The sequence below is a fragment of the Trachymyrmex cornetzi genome, unplaced genomic scaffold (assembly GCF_001594075.2).
Source record: "Trachymyrmex cornetzi isolate Tcor2-1 unplaced genomic scaffold, Tcor1.1 scaffold927, whole genome shotgun sequence".
NCBI lineage: Eukaryota > Metazoa > Arthropoda > Insecta > Hymenoptera > Formicidae > Trachymyrmex > Trachymyrmex cornetzi.
In genome coordinates this window covers 810-17,359 of record NW_017300275.1, presented here as the reverse complement: position 1 = coordinate 17,359, position 16,550 = coordinate 810, and the positions used below count along the sequence as shown (strand labels likewise).

The following is a 16,550-nucleotide window of genomic DNA, read 5'->3' as shown; positions in this document are numbered from 1 at the left end:
ATATATAAATATTTTAATTATATATATTCATCATAAATATTACATAAAATATTTAGTCTATATTTTAATATACTTCAAATAAAACTTTATATAAAATATGTCTAAAATATTTATATAACATTTCAAAAAATGAATAGTAATAAATATTTATCATAAATATTCTATGCTATCTGGATAGGTACATGTCTAGTCACTGGAACCTTTAGCCAGATACTCCTAATATTTCAAAGAAAAGAAATGTGCAGAATACGAGAAAATGATGTATACTAAAGATTAAAATTAAAAATACTTCAAAATCTTTAGTTCTATTCTAGGAAAATAATTTATGACACAGATGCCTACATTTTAAATCAGAATTCTATAAAAATAAAATAAGAATATCTCGTGCTATACATACGTAAATTTTGAACATGTAAAAGGAACTTTTGCACCTCCTGGAGATTTGTATTTCTTTCTTCGTAGTGGCGCGTAGAAGAAGAAAAGAGGGCCGACCACGAAGACAAAGGACAACGTTCAGCGGCGAACAGACACTGAGGTTGGAAGTTGAGTATCGGCGGGGAGAGTACATTTCGAGGGGACGCAGATTCGAGCTCGCAACTTCCTTGAGACTTACCGAGACGCAAATCAAAATCTGGTTTCAGAACAGGCGCGCAAAGGACAAAAGAATCGAAAAGGCGCAACTGGACCAGCAGTACCGGTACTCGTTTACTCACATTTTTGTCTATTAAAATATAATCTATCTAAAATATAATCTTAGTTGTATCTTTGGATTTCTTCGAGAATACTATTAAATGAATTCGTTTATCTAAATTTTTTTCGCCTAGAAATTTAATCACATTATGAAACTTTTAATCTATTAAATATCTAAATTTTTAATTTATGAAGATATTTTAAACTAAAAATAAAAAATTTCAAAGTCAAAGTATAAGTTAAGACAAATGCACGATAATGATCGAATATATACACATAAAAGTTTCAAAAAATAGCAGGTCTCTAATATGCAGAGCACAAACAAATTGTTCAAGACTTTAAGGAAATGCGAAAGGAACAAATTGATTTTGTGTGTGTGTGTAATTCTCCAGAAAGATCTTACATTCTTAAAGTTAGGACTTTACACTGTTATTATTTCTGAAAGTTACTTAAGCCACGCTAATCTAATTTCTCTTCGTTGAAACTGACATGGGAAAAATAAGAGGGCCATATGGAACATGTGGCAATTTTCGCATAGATCCCACATCCTTGCATCCCACGCACGATGCGTCCAGTCGATTTGTTATCTTGTCAGCATGATGTATCATGCTTTCAATGCGGCTATTAATGCACAAGCATTAGTTAGTTTCATCAGTTGTTCTTAGAAATATAAAATTATTCTCAGGTTATCCGAGGCTGTTTACATCGCGAATTCTCCAATTTTCGAAATTCTCACGACAATGAAAGAGACATATCATAAAAATAATTTAAAAATAAAATAATTCTCTTTCTTTTAAATTATTCTTCTTTCTTCTCTTTCTTTTTTCTATATTTCAAAATACGAAAATTATTCTCAGGTTATCCCGGGCTGTATACATCGTAAATACTCCAATTTCCGAAATTCTCACGACGCCGACGACGGGACTAGAACCTTCCTCTAAATATCCCAAATCGCGCGAGAGAACCATCAAGCACCTCACCTGAAATCACGAGTACAATTATTCCGAAGAACACGGCCGGCACGGTCCGGAAGAGAGACGCGTTGCCCGATGAATTCGGCACCCTCCGTAATGCGAGGCGAGGCGCCGAGAACGCCCCGGCGCCGCACAAAGACCGAAATTTGTATGAGCTCCTCCTTCCGCCGTGGATCACAATAGCGGGAGACGTAATCCCACTTAAGGCTATTTAGCGGCGTATCGCATCGGCGTATCAACTCCCGGTCGAACCGCAGTCGAGCGTCGTATACTCGGGGGTCCATCGAATCTCGCCAACCCTTCGTCCCTTCCCCACCTTCTTGCTTGCACCCCTTGCACCACTCCCGGCGAGTGCTCCCGATGTTATTCAGTCGATATGCACCTGACGCTCGATAAACCGGATAAACGACGGATAAATGCATCCCCCGTGTTAACCGCGAGATTTTCTCATCCACTTGTCGCAACCCTCGCGTGTTTACGCACTCTCCTGATCTGCGCAATCTCAATTTGCTCTAAAAATGTTTAAAGACATTCTCTCTCACAGGAGAATATTTTTTTCACGAACACTTTTTTCTTCCTGAATCCTTAATAGTACACAAAATATTACATATTAATTTAAAAAATAGAGAAAACAGGAAATCAAATATATATGTTATAAATTCTTTGTCAAACTAATAAAAATTTTTACGTAAATTGGAATACTTTTCAAAAAAAAACTGAGAAAGTCATTCTTACATCTTCTCTCAGAATTTTTTACATACATGAATTCTGAAATATTCTAAGATTTTTAAATAAGATTTTTTATTTCTCATTTTATAACTTCCGAAAATACAACAAATATTTCAGATTCTATAAGATTTTTATTTTCAAAATATTTCAGAATTGATATATATGCAGAATAATTCTAAAAAAGATGTAAACAAAAATTCTAAAATTATATGAAAAATTTTGAGAAAAATTTTCACCAGGAATAATGTTATAAAAAGCTCGATTACATTCCAAATGGCTGAGATCTCAACGGCGGAACATCTCATAACAGTCTTCATTTAATAACCAGCCAGGCATTTAGAACGTAAACGAGCGGATAGGGCGGCCGACACGCGATCCGCAGTTTAAGTAACGACTCCGTTCCTCTCTAATGTTTCGCTGAATAAAAGCATTTATTTCAATTAAATGGAAACGCCATTCATGAATGCTCCCTTTTTACAATCTCTCTCTCTCTCTCTCTGAAGTGTCTTTTTTTTATACAGACAGTAGCAATTTTTGCAGTTGGAAAGTATTGAATATCTTAATTCAAGTATTCAACATTTACGATCACCACCATTTGTCAGAAAAATTTTCAGGAAACAGTTTAACTTTGTTGTCAAATCTCTTTGTGATTTACAGAAACTTCGCGGTATCGAACGGCCTGGTGAATCTACCGCTTTACAATGCGACAGGATTCTGTAGCCTCTGCCTGTACAAAGATACTTACGGGTCGGTGACCAACCACTCCTGCATCTCCAGCAACTCCGTCATCGACTCGTCCTCGAAGGATCAGCCGCGTTACAGCAGCAGTAGCAGCGAGACGTCTGATAATCCGCCGAATCTCGTGTCCACGACTTAATTAAATCCAACGCGCGATATCGCTACGTTCACTTAAGACACGTCATCTGACAATAAGTTCATTTTCCTTTTTTTCTGTGTAAACTACGCGATATAGAAGCAGTTTTAACGATCAATTTTCGGCGTGTACGAAAGGTGAAACATTAAGAAAATCTTTTCTGGCGCTATATAATAAGTAATTAGGAAAAATGGCAATATTTATTGACGTCAAAAGATACTTTCTTGTACCAGTTTTTTTCTCTTAAATTTCATATCTTTTCAAATATCGTTGGAATTGATTAATTTAGTTTTTAGAATTTTTCACGCAATTTTGCCGAGTTCCTTTTCAATTGCAATTCTTTATTTGTTATTTATTTGTATAGGATGAAAGATAAAGAAAAATCATGTTTATTTTTACCGATGTAAATTAATTTTAATCTTTAAATTTTTAAGTTTAAATTTTTCTAATTCTTAGAACTTAATTCATTGGTAAAAATGAACTAAAACATTAGTCTTCAAGATTAAAGCTTTTTAAAGCACGTCGAGAATGAAATCGATTTGAAACGATGAAAAACATGAAAAATGTTAACAATTATCATTGAAAAGTCAATCAGATTACAATTAATCACAATAGTGACGTAACGTATAAAGTTGCAATTATTAATTATATGATAATTATAATAAACATAAGATTTGAGCATGTTTTATCTGTAATTAACAAGCTTAATCAAAATAACGAGAATACACGAAACTGCAAAAAAAAAAAAATATATATATATAGTTTAGTTATTTATTTATTTCGCGAATAATTCATAATAATTAATGCAATGGGTTATAATATAAATATATCAAATAACTTTTTATAGCTAACGCATAAGTACAACTGCATGTATTTCACGAGTTTGGAGGAGAATGAAAAAACACACAGCTCTGTAGACTAAAAGAAGTTTATTAAATGTGTAAAAATAGTGTTACAATCTAAAAAAATACATATAATATATTCTTATTATATCCTTAAAAAATCTTAATCTCTTAATTTTTAGAATTTCTAGTTTCAAGAATTCTTCAATTTCTAAAACTGTAAGTTCTTTATAAATTTAAATGTAAGAATTTTGCTCCGAGAAATTCTGATCCAAGAGAGAAAGTAGACTTTTTTTAATCTTCAATTAAATTTTTAGCTTTTTTAGGAATCTTTCGGTTTTTTTAAATAAAAATTTCGTATTGCTAAAAATTTTGATAGAGGAGACTGAGGTCAAAAGTAACACGAGTAAGCTGTAACACTTACATAAAAAACGTCGTAAACAAAATACAAAAGACTAAGGAAGAGATAGAAGTTTATAATATATTTATTACAAATTTCTATCTCTTCTTTACACTTGCATATTTTGTTTACGTTTTTTTATATAATTGTTATAACTTACCCGTGTTACTTTTGACTGTCTCCCCTATTGAAAATACCTTTTCAATTGTTACGTGTAGAAGCTTAAGAGAGCAGTCTATCTTGTAGGTTTGAAATTAATAATTTTTGTGCTTTTGTGAACGTAATAAATTTCTTATAAAATTTTCAAATATTTTACTAATTAATTATTTAAAAGTTATATTGTGTAACTTTTAGAAAAAAATATTCGTTTATGAAAAAAATATTAAAAATTATTTTAAAAAATGTCTTTAATATGCGTATACAATAATTTTTCTTCATTTAATAAAAAGTGCTAAAATGCTATGTTATTAAAGATAATATCTTTAATTATTTCCAAAAAGAAATTAAATATTTGCAAAATAATAGCAAATTAAAGTCAGATTTCAAATATTTACTTAAAAATTTTTCCTTTGAAAATTTATTATTATTAAACTTATATGAACCGTTTAGTTCTTTGAAGTTGTCACAGTACAAACTGCATCCTTAAGACTAATATAAACCGCATTCAAAAATTTTTGAAGGCGCAGATCCTAGGTATTAAAATTAGGTGTTTAATTTTCATATTTATTTTTTCAATCTTTGGAACTTTTAGAAGTTTAGATTCTTAGACTTTCTCAAAATTACCTGATCTCAATACTTAAAACAATTTGAAAAAATAGATCGTTACTTGAACTTACCTCGGTCGGCAGCCTTGGAAGGACGGTAGCACAGGCACATCGCTCTCGCAGAGTACCAGCCCAAACGGTAAACCAGAAATTAATGAAAACGAAAGACAGCAATTAATACAGTGAAAGTAAAAAGAAATCTCAATAACAAACGCCCTGCCTGCCCTTCGCGAACGAGAAAACTTAAATAAACTAAGTGACAATGTTTCTCGTCTCTTTTTTTCATGTTTTACAAGGTCAGGACACAGCTGACTGCCTATAAATTTCAACGGACTTCCCGTATAATGAATTTATATTTAAAATAAATCTATACGTGTCTAAATGTGTAACTTTCGATAAATATTAATATTCGAGATTCAAATTTCTAAAATTTCAATTGTTCATGATATGCCATGTAAATCTTGAGAACAGTAAAGTCTCTTCGATAAATGCCGGTCGTTACATCTCAGCTTTAGATTTTAGCCTATTTGTATTTAAACTCATTTCTCCTTTAAAAATACTAGTATTTCGTTATTCAATCTTAATTAGTTCTGATTTTTTAAATATTAGCATTACCTTTTTGCACGATTACATCCTAAATATTTTGGAAATCTCGAGTTCTTAAAGAAAACCTTGTATATTGACGAATCAATATTAAAGTGTATCTATAGTATAAATCAATTATTCTTACAGGAATCTTAGGTGATGAAGACTTTTGAACTGAGAATGCTTACTAACATTTTGAATATTAAATATATTATTGATAATTGATTTCCTAGGCATCATAGTTCTAATAGTGATTCCTTCAACCTAATGTACGATAAAAATATCGCACCTTGAATAGAAATGCTATAATTTGAAAATTTCTCTACAAAGTAAACATAAAAATCAGAAAAGAAAATATTTAAAGATCTAATTTATGAATTTTTCTAAAGTACTCGACGATATTAAGTTCTGTCTGCTTAACGGCCATAAAGCTTTAACTTTGTTTTTTTCTAAAACTCAAGATTCATACTGTATATTTTTAAACACTAGATTTTCGGACAACGATATATGAAAAAAGCACATCTCTTAAAAGAGCCCTCTCCATCTCTAAGCGATATATTTTTAGATAGACTTTTTGTGTACACACACGAACACTGGTGAAGATATAAAAAAAAAGAGAGAAGAAAAATATAAAAAAACAGTAACGATGCAACAGCTATACGAACGAAAATATATCTCCTGTTCAACCTAAAACTTTCTTTGTGAAAGGAAGATGAATTAAATGGAATCGGTAATGTTCCACTTAGCGTTACATATGTTTTGCTAAACTTCGTGATTATATATACATATAATTGAACAAATGTTTAAAAAAATTTTAAACGTGTTTTTTTTAATTAGAATGTTCGAATTTGTATAAATGATAAATTAAAATAAGAATAAACTTTAGTATGGAACATATACAAACTTTTTATTTAATATACATATACAATCTGCAAGACGGTAGATAATTACAACTAATCTTCAATAAATAATAAAAATAGTTTATATATTTAAAAATTAATTGTATAAAAAAATAGTTTTTATTTCTCAAAGTAAAAATTTATTTTCACTTATGCGCATACGCGCTCTTTCTTTAAATCGTGTTTCCCATTTTTTAAGAGCATTTGTTTTTATTTTTTTTCTTTTTGCATTAGATTATAGCAACGTTATAAAAAATTTTTTTAATTTGAAAGATTCTGGATATTTTAGAAATTTAACTTTCTCGCGCGATATAATCTTAAAGCAAATTTTACCGATTCTTTTTGATTCATCAAATTTTCACAAGTTCTCTTATTAATAACAACAATTCTGGTATACAGTGCACCAGATACACAACGTAGTCGTCAAAAAACATTGTAAAATAAGACTTTAATGTCATGCACACACTTGTTGCCATTTAACACCCTATAGAAATATATGTACATTTACGTGTTATATATGTATATCTAAGCAAATGAGTCGAAACATTCCTACCTGTGATTGCATAACAGAGACTAGAATGGAAAGAGTCTAGTAAATACTAGTCCTGTCTGTCGCAGCCTGAGAATCCTTTCTCTGTTATTTTTGCCTTTTCCCTTTTTTCCTGTTCTTTCGCTCTTTTTCTCTGCTATCTGCTAGCTTCTTCCTGGCTTTCTTAAGCTGATAATCTTCGTCACTAAATTTCAAAACTGCACTAGACTAACTAGAGACTACTCTAGTACTTCAACACCGCTCTAGATCTACCGAAAAGTGATGAGCTAATTGGGGGATGAGAGGATTCGACTCGAAAATTATGCTTTAGATAAATACTTGAACTAAATCTTTAAGTATGTAAATCTTCAACAAAAAATTTTATTTTAAAGATTTATTATATCAATAGTATAGAACAATTTTATCTTTTCCTAGCAGAATCTCTTCTCTTAGCAAAAGTAATTAAATTCAAGTGAAAGTTCAAATTAATTTGGATATTATTCTAATCAAGGATTCTAGAAATTTCGAATTTTTTGAGAAAATATTTAAAAAAAATTAATTCAGAGCTTGAAAACTTTAACAGCCTTGAAAGATTGTAAACTTTAAAAATCTCCCAGGTTTTTAAAAACTAAGTTTTTTAAATATTAAAAATTTTTTTAATTATTCTTTCTTATCACTCTTTCAAAATTCTCAAGATTTTTTAAGAATTCTCAAGTTAAACAGTAGTAATTCGAAATTCTTGATAATCTGAAACTATCTAGAGCATAAATCTTTCTATAATAAAAAATGGGTACGAAAAAAATTCGCAAGTCGTGACATTCTTCGCGATGAAAAAAAAACTACAAAAGACTGGGATGGGATTTTCGTTCTATACAAATGATTTAATACTGCGAATACATATTTGAACATTGACGCCTCGAGGTATCGGTGGTATTTTTTTTCTTTTTCATTAACTACACAGTCGACAGTACATCTATTTCTGCCTTTTTTGTTTCGTCTATTGTACAAGTCCTACAAGTTGTTCCTTCAACGTGTACAAATGATCCTATCTATCGTTATTATCGTGAATAATTTTATTATGCAGCTTCGAAGAAAAAAAAGTTATGTTATAAAAGAGATTCATGTGACAATATATAACTGTATTTTATATATATTTTGTCTGTTTCATAAAGTTAAGATATTTATTAAGAACTGTACTTTATATATACATTTTGCCTGTTTTTCATAAAGAACATTGAAACTTCGAAGTTGCACGAGAAAGATATTCCGGGTAACGTTAGATAATTTACCCGCTACATTCTGACCCTTCGCAATAGTTCAGTCTGAGCTTATAGCCTATTGTTACCTCACGTCGCAAAATTAAGATATAATTTAAGAAAAGGTTTCTTTTTTATTTAAGCCAACTAATGCTTAAACGATTATACAGCTTTGTAAACTAGTTTTTATTTCCTATTAATTAGTCCTAATTAATGCCTACAAAACGCTGATGAATATACTCTTCTCTTGCCATTTTTATCGCTACATGCACGCACTATATCTTTTTCTCTCTTTTCTTCTCACACATTTTTCCTAATATAAATTATCTTCTTGTATATATGAATGAATATTTTTCCTATCTGCTGATAAATATTTACGCGCAGATCTTTATAAAAAGGACATAAATATACATTTAAACGATAATACGAATCTTTATAATGAGTGGAGAAAGGGAAAAACTGGACGCAAGATTAGAAAAGAATAGGCGTATAAGCCTCTCACTGCGAACTAACTGATGACTTTTTTTTCTCTTTCTCTGTCCTGTATCCTGATTGTCCTGCCTGCCTGACCGACTTCCTGACAGTTTCTGAGTTTCTGCCTGTTCGTTGTCTTGTCTCTCTAGCCTGATAGCCTGCCTGCCTGCTCCGATACTAAACAGTACAGAAGTACTGACGACTAGAAGACAAGTAGTAGTAGTAGTAGGAGTAGTAGCTTCACCTGAGGTTCAAAAGTCAAGAAATCTGTTAGTTAAACTCTTTAGTCTGTGCAAAGGACCGATTGGGTCATGAGCAAGGAATTTCCGAATCTTGGGATCTTTTTAAGGCTTTGGATTTCTAAAGACATCTCTTGGATTCCAAGAATTTTTTAATTTATACAATAGAGAAATATTTTACATTTTTGTTTTATTTAATTTTGATTTGTATGGATATTTAAGAATATCAAATCAATTAAGTTTCCTACAAATTTTTTTTAAAGATTTTTTAATTCTACTATTTTTATTATTTAAAAGATTGTAACATTTCTACGTCCATATATTTCTAGATAAATTTCAAGTCTCAAAATTTTTTATGGAATTCTTCAATAACAGGTGGCATATTATATTTAAATTTCTAAACAAATTAAAAATTCTTGAATTTCTGTGTTTTTGTTTTGTCCAATTTTCAGATATGTGAATTTGTAAGACTTATATAGTTATATGTATATGTTTTTAAATTTTAAAACTAACATTTTATGCCTGTTAATTCTAGAATTTCTTCCAGATTATTTAAATTCTTAAAATCTTAAACCTCATTAGAGAATATTTCATGGGAACGTCAATTATATATATATATATATTTTATTATTTCATTAAATTAGACTTAGAACATTAAATTCCAAAAAAACATACTTCCTGGAAAATGTTCCATATCCAAACTGCTCTGTGGAAGTTTAAAAAATACTACTTCAATTTGATAAATCACTTTCTATAAAGATCCAAAAAATCTTTACTTCTACATTCTTGGATTCCTCAAATTCTCGGTGCCTGATATCCTGAGATTCTTAAATCCTTGAGACCTTTAGAGGTCCTAATATACAAATTTGTGTATTATTAATTGTGAACACTTGATATTAAATAAATTTTCAGGAAAAATCCTTTCTTTTTATCAGACTATAGCAAAATAACTCATCATCCTACACATATGTATAAAACAAAAGAAATACTATTTTTTAACGTCGGATAAAATATCGTAAGATATAAAAAGTGAAAATAGGTTATCATCTTGCTATTCTTACCTAAATTCTGATCTACACTTTCAAAAACGTGCTAATTGCAAAAATAAGAAAAAAAAGAACGCCACTTGGATTACTAAATAATTGAGTTAATTATATAGTCACGCTAGAAAAATGATGTAGCAAGTATTGATATTATTAATAGGACAAACAACAATGACTAAAAGATGCAACTTTGCATTCTAATTGCATTGTTTGCACAAGCCCTAAAATTATGTGTGTGTGTGTACGCATATATATCAACGATAAATAACTTATGTCCTCATATATAATCATGAGATAATTTTTATGCTTTCTTGTCTCTCAATAAATTTTTAATACACACACACACACACACATATATATATGTATGTATGTATACTCACCAACTAAACGGTGGCAATAGATCCTTTTCTATGATTTTCGGAATGCAGTTTACTCACCGAGTGATTGGTTTTTACTTATGGATCCATAAATAAGAACCAATCACTCGGTGAGCAGACTGTATTCTGGAATCCATTAAAAAAAAGATGTTTCAACCTTTTAGTCGGCGAGTGTACATTAATTTCTAATTACGTTCTAAATAATATGAGCAAGACACATGTAAACTAATAAAATTAAGTAATTAACAAACTGAGATTGATATTTAAAATAAATTAATTTTATTTAACAAGTTAAAGTTATGCGTTAAATATATGTATAAATCAAAATGTGTTGTCATTCATAAATAAATACGTAATCAACAAAATAAAGAAAAGAAAAAGTATATATACTATTTAATATCGCATACATCCGATTTCAAATTCTGTGAGAAATAATTCAACATTCCCGAAATTTTGCGATTGCCATAAATTCAAACAAAACGATTTTGAAATTGTAAATCGATAACATTATACTGAAATAATTATAATGTTGCTTACCAGCGAGAAGGGTCAGCGATATGCTCAATGTTCTTTTAATATCTCCTTCCACTGCCGCCTCCACCGCCACCCATGTTTCCACCTCCGAGAGAATTACCGCCATAACCACCTTGGTTACCATATCCACCACCGCCGCCGGAATTTCCGCCACCCATGGGGCCTGCAGAATCATAAGAAAAAAAAACTACAGATTAGCAGAAACAATTGTTTTTAAATCGCATGATGAAATAACGCAATAACTATGAAATACATAAAAGTAGATACACATTCAATAATGAAAAGAATGAAAGTCAAAAGATTTTGATATTTTTTTTAAATTTTAATATTGGGACTTTGAATAAGTTCTCGCTGTTTTCCAACAGATCGCGTTAACAGAACTGCGTGCGTGTAGTTGAAGATGGGAACACATCGATAAGGAACTATGATAAGCAAGCTTGAAATTCAGTGTATGTCATCTCGCCGAAGTGTATAAACAACTTTTTGTTTCATAGTGTTAAACATGTCGAGTTTCATGCCAACAAAAGAATATTTGCGGAGAATTTTACTGCACTACTTTATTAACAAAAAATCTGTAGCTTAAGCACACAGAATTCTTGTTGAGACTTACGGCGACCATGCTCTGTTGGAAACAACATGCAGAGATTGGTTTAGACGCTTCAAAAATAATGATTTTGATGTTAAAGATAAAGAACGCTCTGGCGCACCGAAAAAGTTTGAAGACGAAGAATTGGAGGCAATACTGCATGAAGACTCATGTCAGACGCTAGCTGAACTTGCAGAATCATTAAAAGTTGATCACACAACAGTTTCGAAACGTTTGAAATTATTAGGAATGATTCAAAAGCAAGGACATTGGATACCGTACGAGTTGAAGCCGAGAGACGTCGAACGGCGTCTTTTTACGTATGAACAGCTGCTTCAACGGCAGAAAAGGAAAGGGTTTTTGCATCGTATCGTGACTGGCGATGAAAAGTGGATACACTACGATAACCCTAAGCGTAGAAGATCGTGGGGTAAGCCCGACCATGCATCAACATCGTCGGCAAAGCCGAATATCCATGGTTCGAAGCTTCTGCTCTGCATTTGGTGGGATCAGCTGGGTGTAGTTTATTACGAGCTGCTCAAACCGAACGAAACCATTACGGGAGCTCGCTATCGACTATAATTGATGCGTTTGAGCCGAGCATTAAAGAAAAAACGGCCGCTATATGAACAGAGACACGACAAAGTGATTTTGCAACATGACAACGCACGGCCACATGTTGCACAACCGGTGAAAACCTTGGAAACGCTTAAATGGGAAGTCCTACCCTACCCGCCGTATTCACCAGACATTGCCCCTTCCGATTATCAGCTGTTCCGATCGATGGCACATGGGCTGGCTGAGCAACACTTTCATTCTTATGATGATGCCAAAAAATGGGTCGACTCTTGGATAGCCTCAAAAGACGTGTCGTTTTTTCAACGTAGAATTCAAATGCTGCCAGAAAGATGGGAAAAAGTAGTGGCTAGCGAAATACTTTCAATGACATGTTTTTTACGACTTTTTTAAAATAAAGCATTACTTTTCACGAAAAATCAGCGAGAACTTATTCAAGATCCCAATAATTATGTAGATAATAGTTTAACAGGAAAAAAAACTCGAAGAAAAAATAATTATCGTTGAATTTCAAGAAGGAACCTTGTCCACTGAAGGGCGGTAACCATCTGGAGTCTCCAGATTGACGTCCACTAGGACCGGAATTAATGCCATATGGTGCCGGTCTGCCACCCGAATTGAAATTATTGCGCACTGGGCCTCCACCGTAACCCTGTTGATAACCACCACCGAAGTTGTCATTGCTCCAATTACCGCCGCTGTTGTAGCCACCCTGTCCACCTTGGTTCCATCCACCCCCTTTAAAATACAGTAATTAGCATCTTTTTTTTAACATTATTCAAAATAATGAAATACTGTTATGCTATTCCACTCTGCGGCAGAGACAATTGTTTATTGTTAGTGTAATAACATTTCAATTATCAAATACTTTGTAATATTGTATGACATTGATATAGAAATAATTTTGTTATTGTATTAATTTTTGTTCATGTTTTACGAACCTTTGCTTTTTAAGTTTATTCTATTTCAGTAATTTTTTATCATGTCATATAATATTATTCTTTAGAATACGAAGTCTCTGCGCTGCAACTACTTGACCCTGGCATGATATCTTGATGATTCTAAAGAATTATCCATATATAATTTAAAGCATATTACATACTGAGAAAAAAAAAAATCAGATAAACTCTTTAAATCCACTCACATATTTATAGCCTTTTTCTTTACACATTGAAGCAAATTCTCAAATATGATATTATTAAATACAATACATCATCAATGCAAGAGTCAGTTCTAAAAGGAATAAGAAAACAAATATCTTCCAGCAAACCTTTACCTTGATTCTGATTCTCCCAAGGTCCGTTACCCCCCCAACCTCCTTGATTACCTCCACCGTATCCACCCTGATTACTGCCATTGTTCCAGTCACCACCACCGCCACCGCTGCCGCGTCCTCCCCAGCTACCACCGCCTTGGTTACCACCACGCGGTCCTCTGCCTACACCTTGGCCACCGCGGCTGCCGCCGCCACCGCCACCGCCGCCTCCAGAAGCAGATGCCATTTCCGCTCTGCTTAGGGCCTGTGTAATAAAAATTATTACGTTAATAAAAATATAAACTATTCAGCTGATTCAATCAGAAATATAAAAAAACGAAGAAACAAACTATGTAGAATATTTTATATCATATTGTATACGAAAATATCAAAATAAAATATCAAATTTGATATACAGACAATTTGTAAAATATTAGAAAAAACACTAAAAAGAATAAAATATCAAATTTGTCTTTTTGAAATTCTTATGCAATCTGTACAGTATTCTACTTGAATAGTGGACAATTTTTGAAGATATATTTTTTTCACCTTTTTGACGTCAACATGCTTGCCGCGAATCTGATGATTACGCTGTAGACAGATCTTGTCGACAGGATCATAGTCATCAAATTCGACAAAACCGAATCCACGTTTCTTGCCAGTCTCCTTGTCAGTCACTATGCTGATCGAGTTTATGCTACCGTAGCTTTGAAAATACTGTCTGAGATCTTCTTCTTCATGGTCATCCTTTAAACCACCAACGAAGAGTTTCTTTACAGTAGCTCCAGCTTCTGGTCGACCTATTTCTTGCCTAGGGACTGCTCTCTTGGGCTCAACCACTCTACCATCTACTCTATGAGGCCTGTAAAAATTTTTTAATTTCTTATATGAATTCACTTTCTTATAACTAATAGGAAATAAAGTCCTATTGTCATTTTCTTAGACAAAATAAATAAAAAAATCAATTTATACAAAGAAACAAATTATATAAATTCATAGGAGCAAGTATCTTTTTACAATCTTGTGCGAATTCTTTTCTTTACCTAGCATTCTGAGCATCATCCACCATATGAGCACGGGAATAAGTAATGAAACCGAAACCTCTTGAACGCTTAGTTTTGGGATCTTTCATAACCACCACATCTACGATCTCTCCCCATTGCTCAAAATGCTTTTTAAGTGAATCATCCGTTGTTCTATAATCCAAGCCACCAATAAACAATTTTCTAACATGTTCTGGCTCATTTTTACCATCCTGAAATATTAAACAATGTTCTAAATTACCACTGAAATTCCTTAATCACAAAATAATTACATACAGCTTTGCCTATAAATACAATATAAAGCATCTTTAATTTGTTCTTTCCAAACCTACTGGCAGCAATAAGTTACAGCAGAAAAATTAACAAGATATTAAAATTGTTATAAAAATAAATTTTTATTTTTTGTTAGATATATAAAACATTTATATCAACTTTATATTTGTGAGATATATTGTTTTATATTCTTTAATTTCATATATATACATATATACGCATGTGGTTTATACATATAGATCTATTGAAGAATTAAGGACAAACATCAAACATATTAAAATATTTTATAACAGTTAAAGCAGTTTTTTTTGCTGAAGTCATTAATGAAATAAAGCTTGCAACGCATCCAAATACAACAATAGTAATAAAGCAATCGCTCTTTTTTTGTAATTTCCTATTTACTTTATATTTGGATTCAACATACTTATCCGAGATACATATTATGGAATTATTTGGAATAGATTCCGAGCAAAATTATTTAATTTCTACATATTTATTGTTTTTAATTTCGAGCGAAATTCATTACAAATAATTCCATAATATATACTCTCAGATTTGCTCTTAGCTCCATTTTTACCAATGCAGATCAACTTCAATCTCGATTATTTACTCATCATTTTTTTCTAATCTGTATAATTAAAAAAAAAAGATAAAAAGTAAATTAAATTGCGAGTTATAAAGTTGATTTACATTGATATAAATGGACTTTAAACGCTTCGAATTAATTTATTATAAAATTTTGTCGGAATATTGATCATTAAATTTGGATTAAAAACGCCAAGTTTTGTCTTCGAAAATATTTCGCAAGTTATATCGCTCTTGTTATACCGTCTTCTTGTTTGTCTTTGATTGGCCCTTGTTCTCAATGAGATTCACTTGGCCAGTCCATATATCGAGACGTAGTAAAACAAATTTGAAAATTGGAATGCAATGTACCACCTCAAAAACCAAACAAGGCAGATGAAACAAAAAAGATGACGCAATCAAAGTAAAAATGGAAGGCACCCCTCGGACACAGGATGCCTGCGACTACGTTTCGGCGCCGCAAGGACGCGCATCCAGACGAATGAAGGGACAATTGGTAATGCGATACAATTGCACGCGGTCGAAGCCGGCCACGCTTTTCATAAATATAATTGAGGTGATGCAACACACGAAGAGACGAGACACGCGTCCGACCTGCTCGAATGATCTTACGCTCACGAGACTCGCTTCTTGTGATACCGTAGCGAACATCGGCATGACCAACAATTTTCGACATTGTCGAAGTACCTTGGAATAATACTTGATAACACGAGTATCGGGGGAAAGACCGAAACGCTTCATACTGAACGACTAGCGATAAAGGACCGCCTACAGCGAGGTAGATACTCACATCATGATCCATCTTCACCATCTTGAGGGACTTAAATAGAATAGAGAGTCCTGTGAAACTCGCAGAATACAGTAAAATGTAAGTCGATAGCAAACGACGGAAGGAAGGACGCTATCACGATACGATCGATTTCCATTCCCTGCGCGCACTCATGTGAACCCCGGGCAGGTTGTCCAATATCCAACAGGGTATTGCTGGATTGACACTGCATCCGATTTGCGTTGTAAGACGTT

At 32.3% G+C, this 16,550-nt stretch overlaps 2 protein-coding genes across 2 annotated transcripts in view; one reads left to right on the top strand and one right to left on the bottom strand.

Annotated features, from left to right (window-relative positions):
- LOC108769661 (homeobox protein rough) overlaps nucleotides 1-3,282 on the top strand; it is an 8,215-nt gene extending 4,933 nt beyond the window's left edge. The window contains exons 3-4 of the mRNA XM_018520767.1: nucleotides 463-697; nucleotides 3,051-3,282. Of these exons, the coding sequence (XP_018376269.1) occupies nucleotides 463-697; nucleotides 3,051-3,270 (455 nt within the window). The 3' untranslated portion in view covers nucleotides 3,271-3,282. The remainder of the gene's footprint in view (nucleotides 1-462; nucleotides 698-3,050) is intronic.
- A 5,900-nt stretch (nucleotides 3,283-9,182) lies between these two features.
- Hrb87F (Heterogeneous nuclear ribonucleoprotein at 87F) lies at nucleotides 9,183-16,457 on the bottom strand. Its single transcript, XM_018520797.1, has 7 exons — nucleotides 16,318-16,457; nucleotides 14,670-14,881; nucleotides 14,176-14,488; nucleotides 13,648-13,891; nucleotides 12,894-13,109; nucleotides 11,213-11,372; nucleotides 9,183-9,260 (listed from the first exon to the last, which is right to left on the bottom strand). The coding sequence occupies exons 1-6, from the start codon at nucleotides 16,336-16,338 to the stop codon at nucleotides 11,248-11,250; spliced, it is 1,131 nt and encodes a 376-aa protein (XP_018376299.1). The 5' UTR covers nucleotides 16,339-16,457; the 3' UTR covers nucleotides 9,183-9,260; nucleotides 11,213-11,247.
- Nucleotides 16,458-16,550: the final 93 nt, after the last annotated feature.

What these genes read in the sequence shown, in the direction of transcription:
- Hrb87F (XM_018520797.1), bottom strand. Translation starts at nt 16,338, where the DNA reads ATGGTGAAGATGGATCATGAT. An exon ending in GATGATGCTCAGAATGCTAG is followed by an intron (nt 14,489 to 14,669) that starts GTAAAGAAAAGA and finishes AAATTTTTACAG; the next exon opens with GCCTCATAGAGTAGATGGTA. An exon ending in ACCGCCCTTCAGTGGACAAG is followed by an intron (nt 11,373 to 12,893) that starts GTTCCTTCTTGA and finishes ATGATTCTGCAG; the next exon opens with GCCCCATGGGTGGCGGAAAT.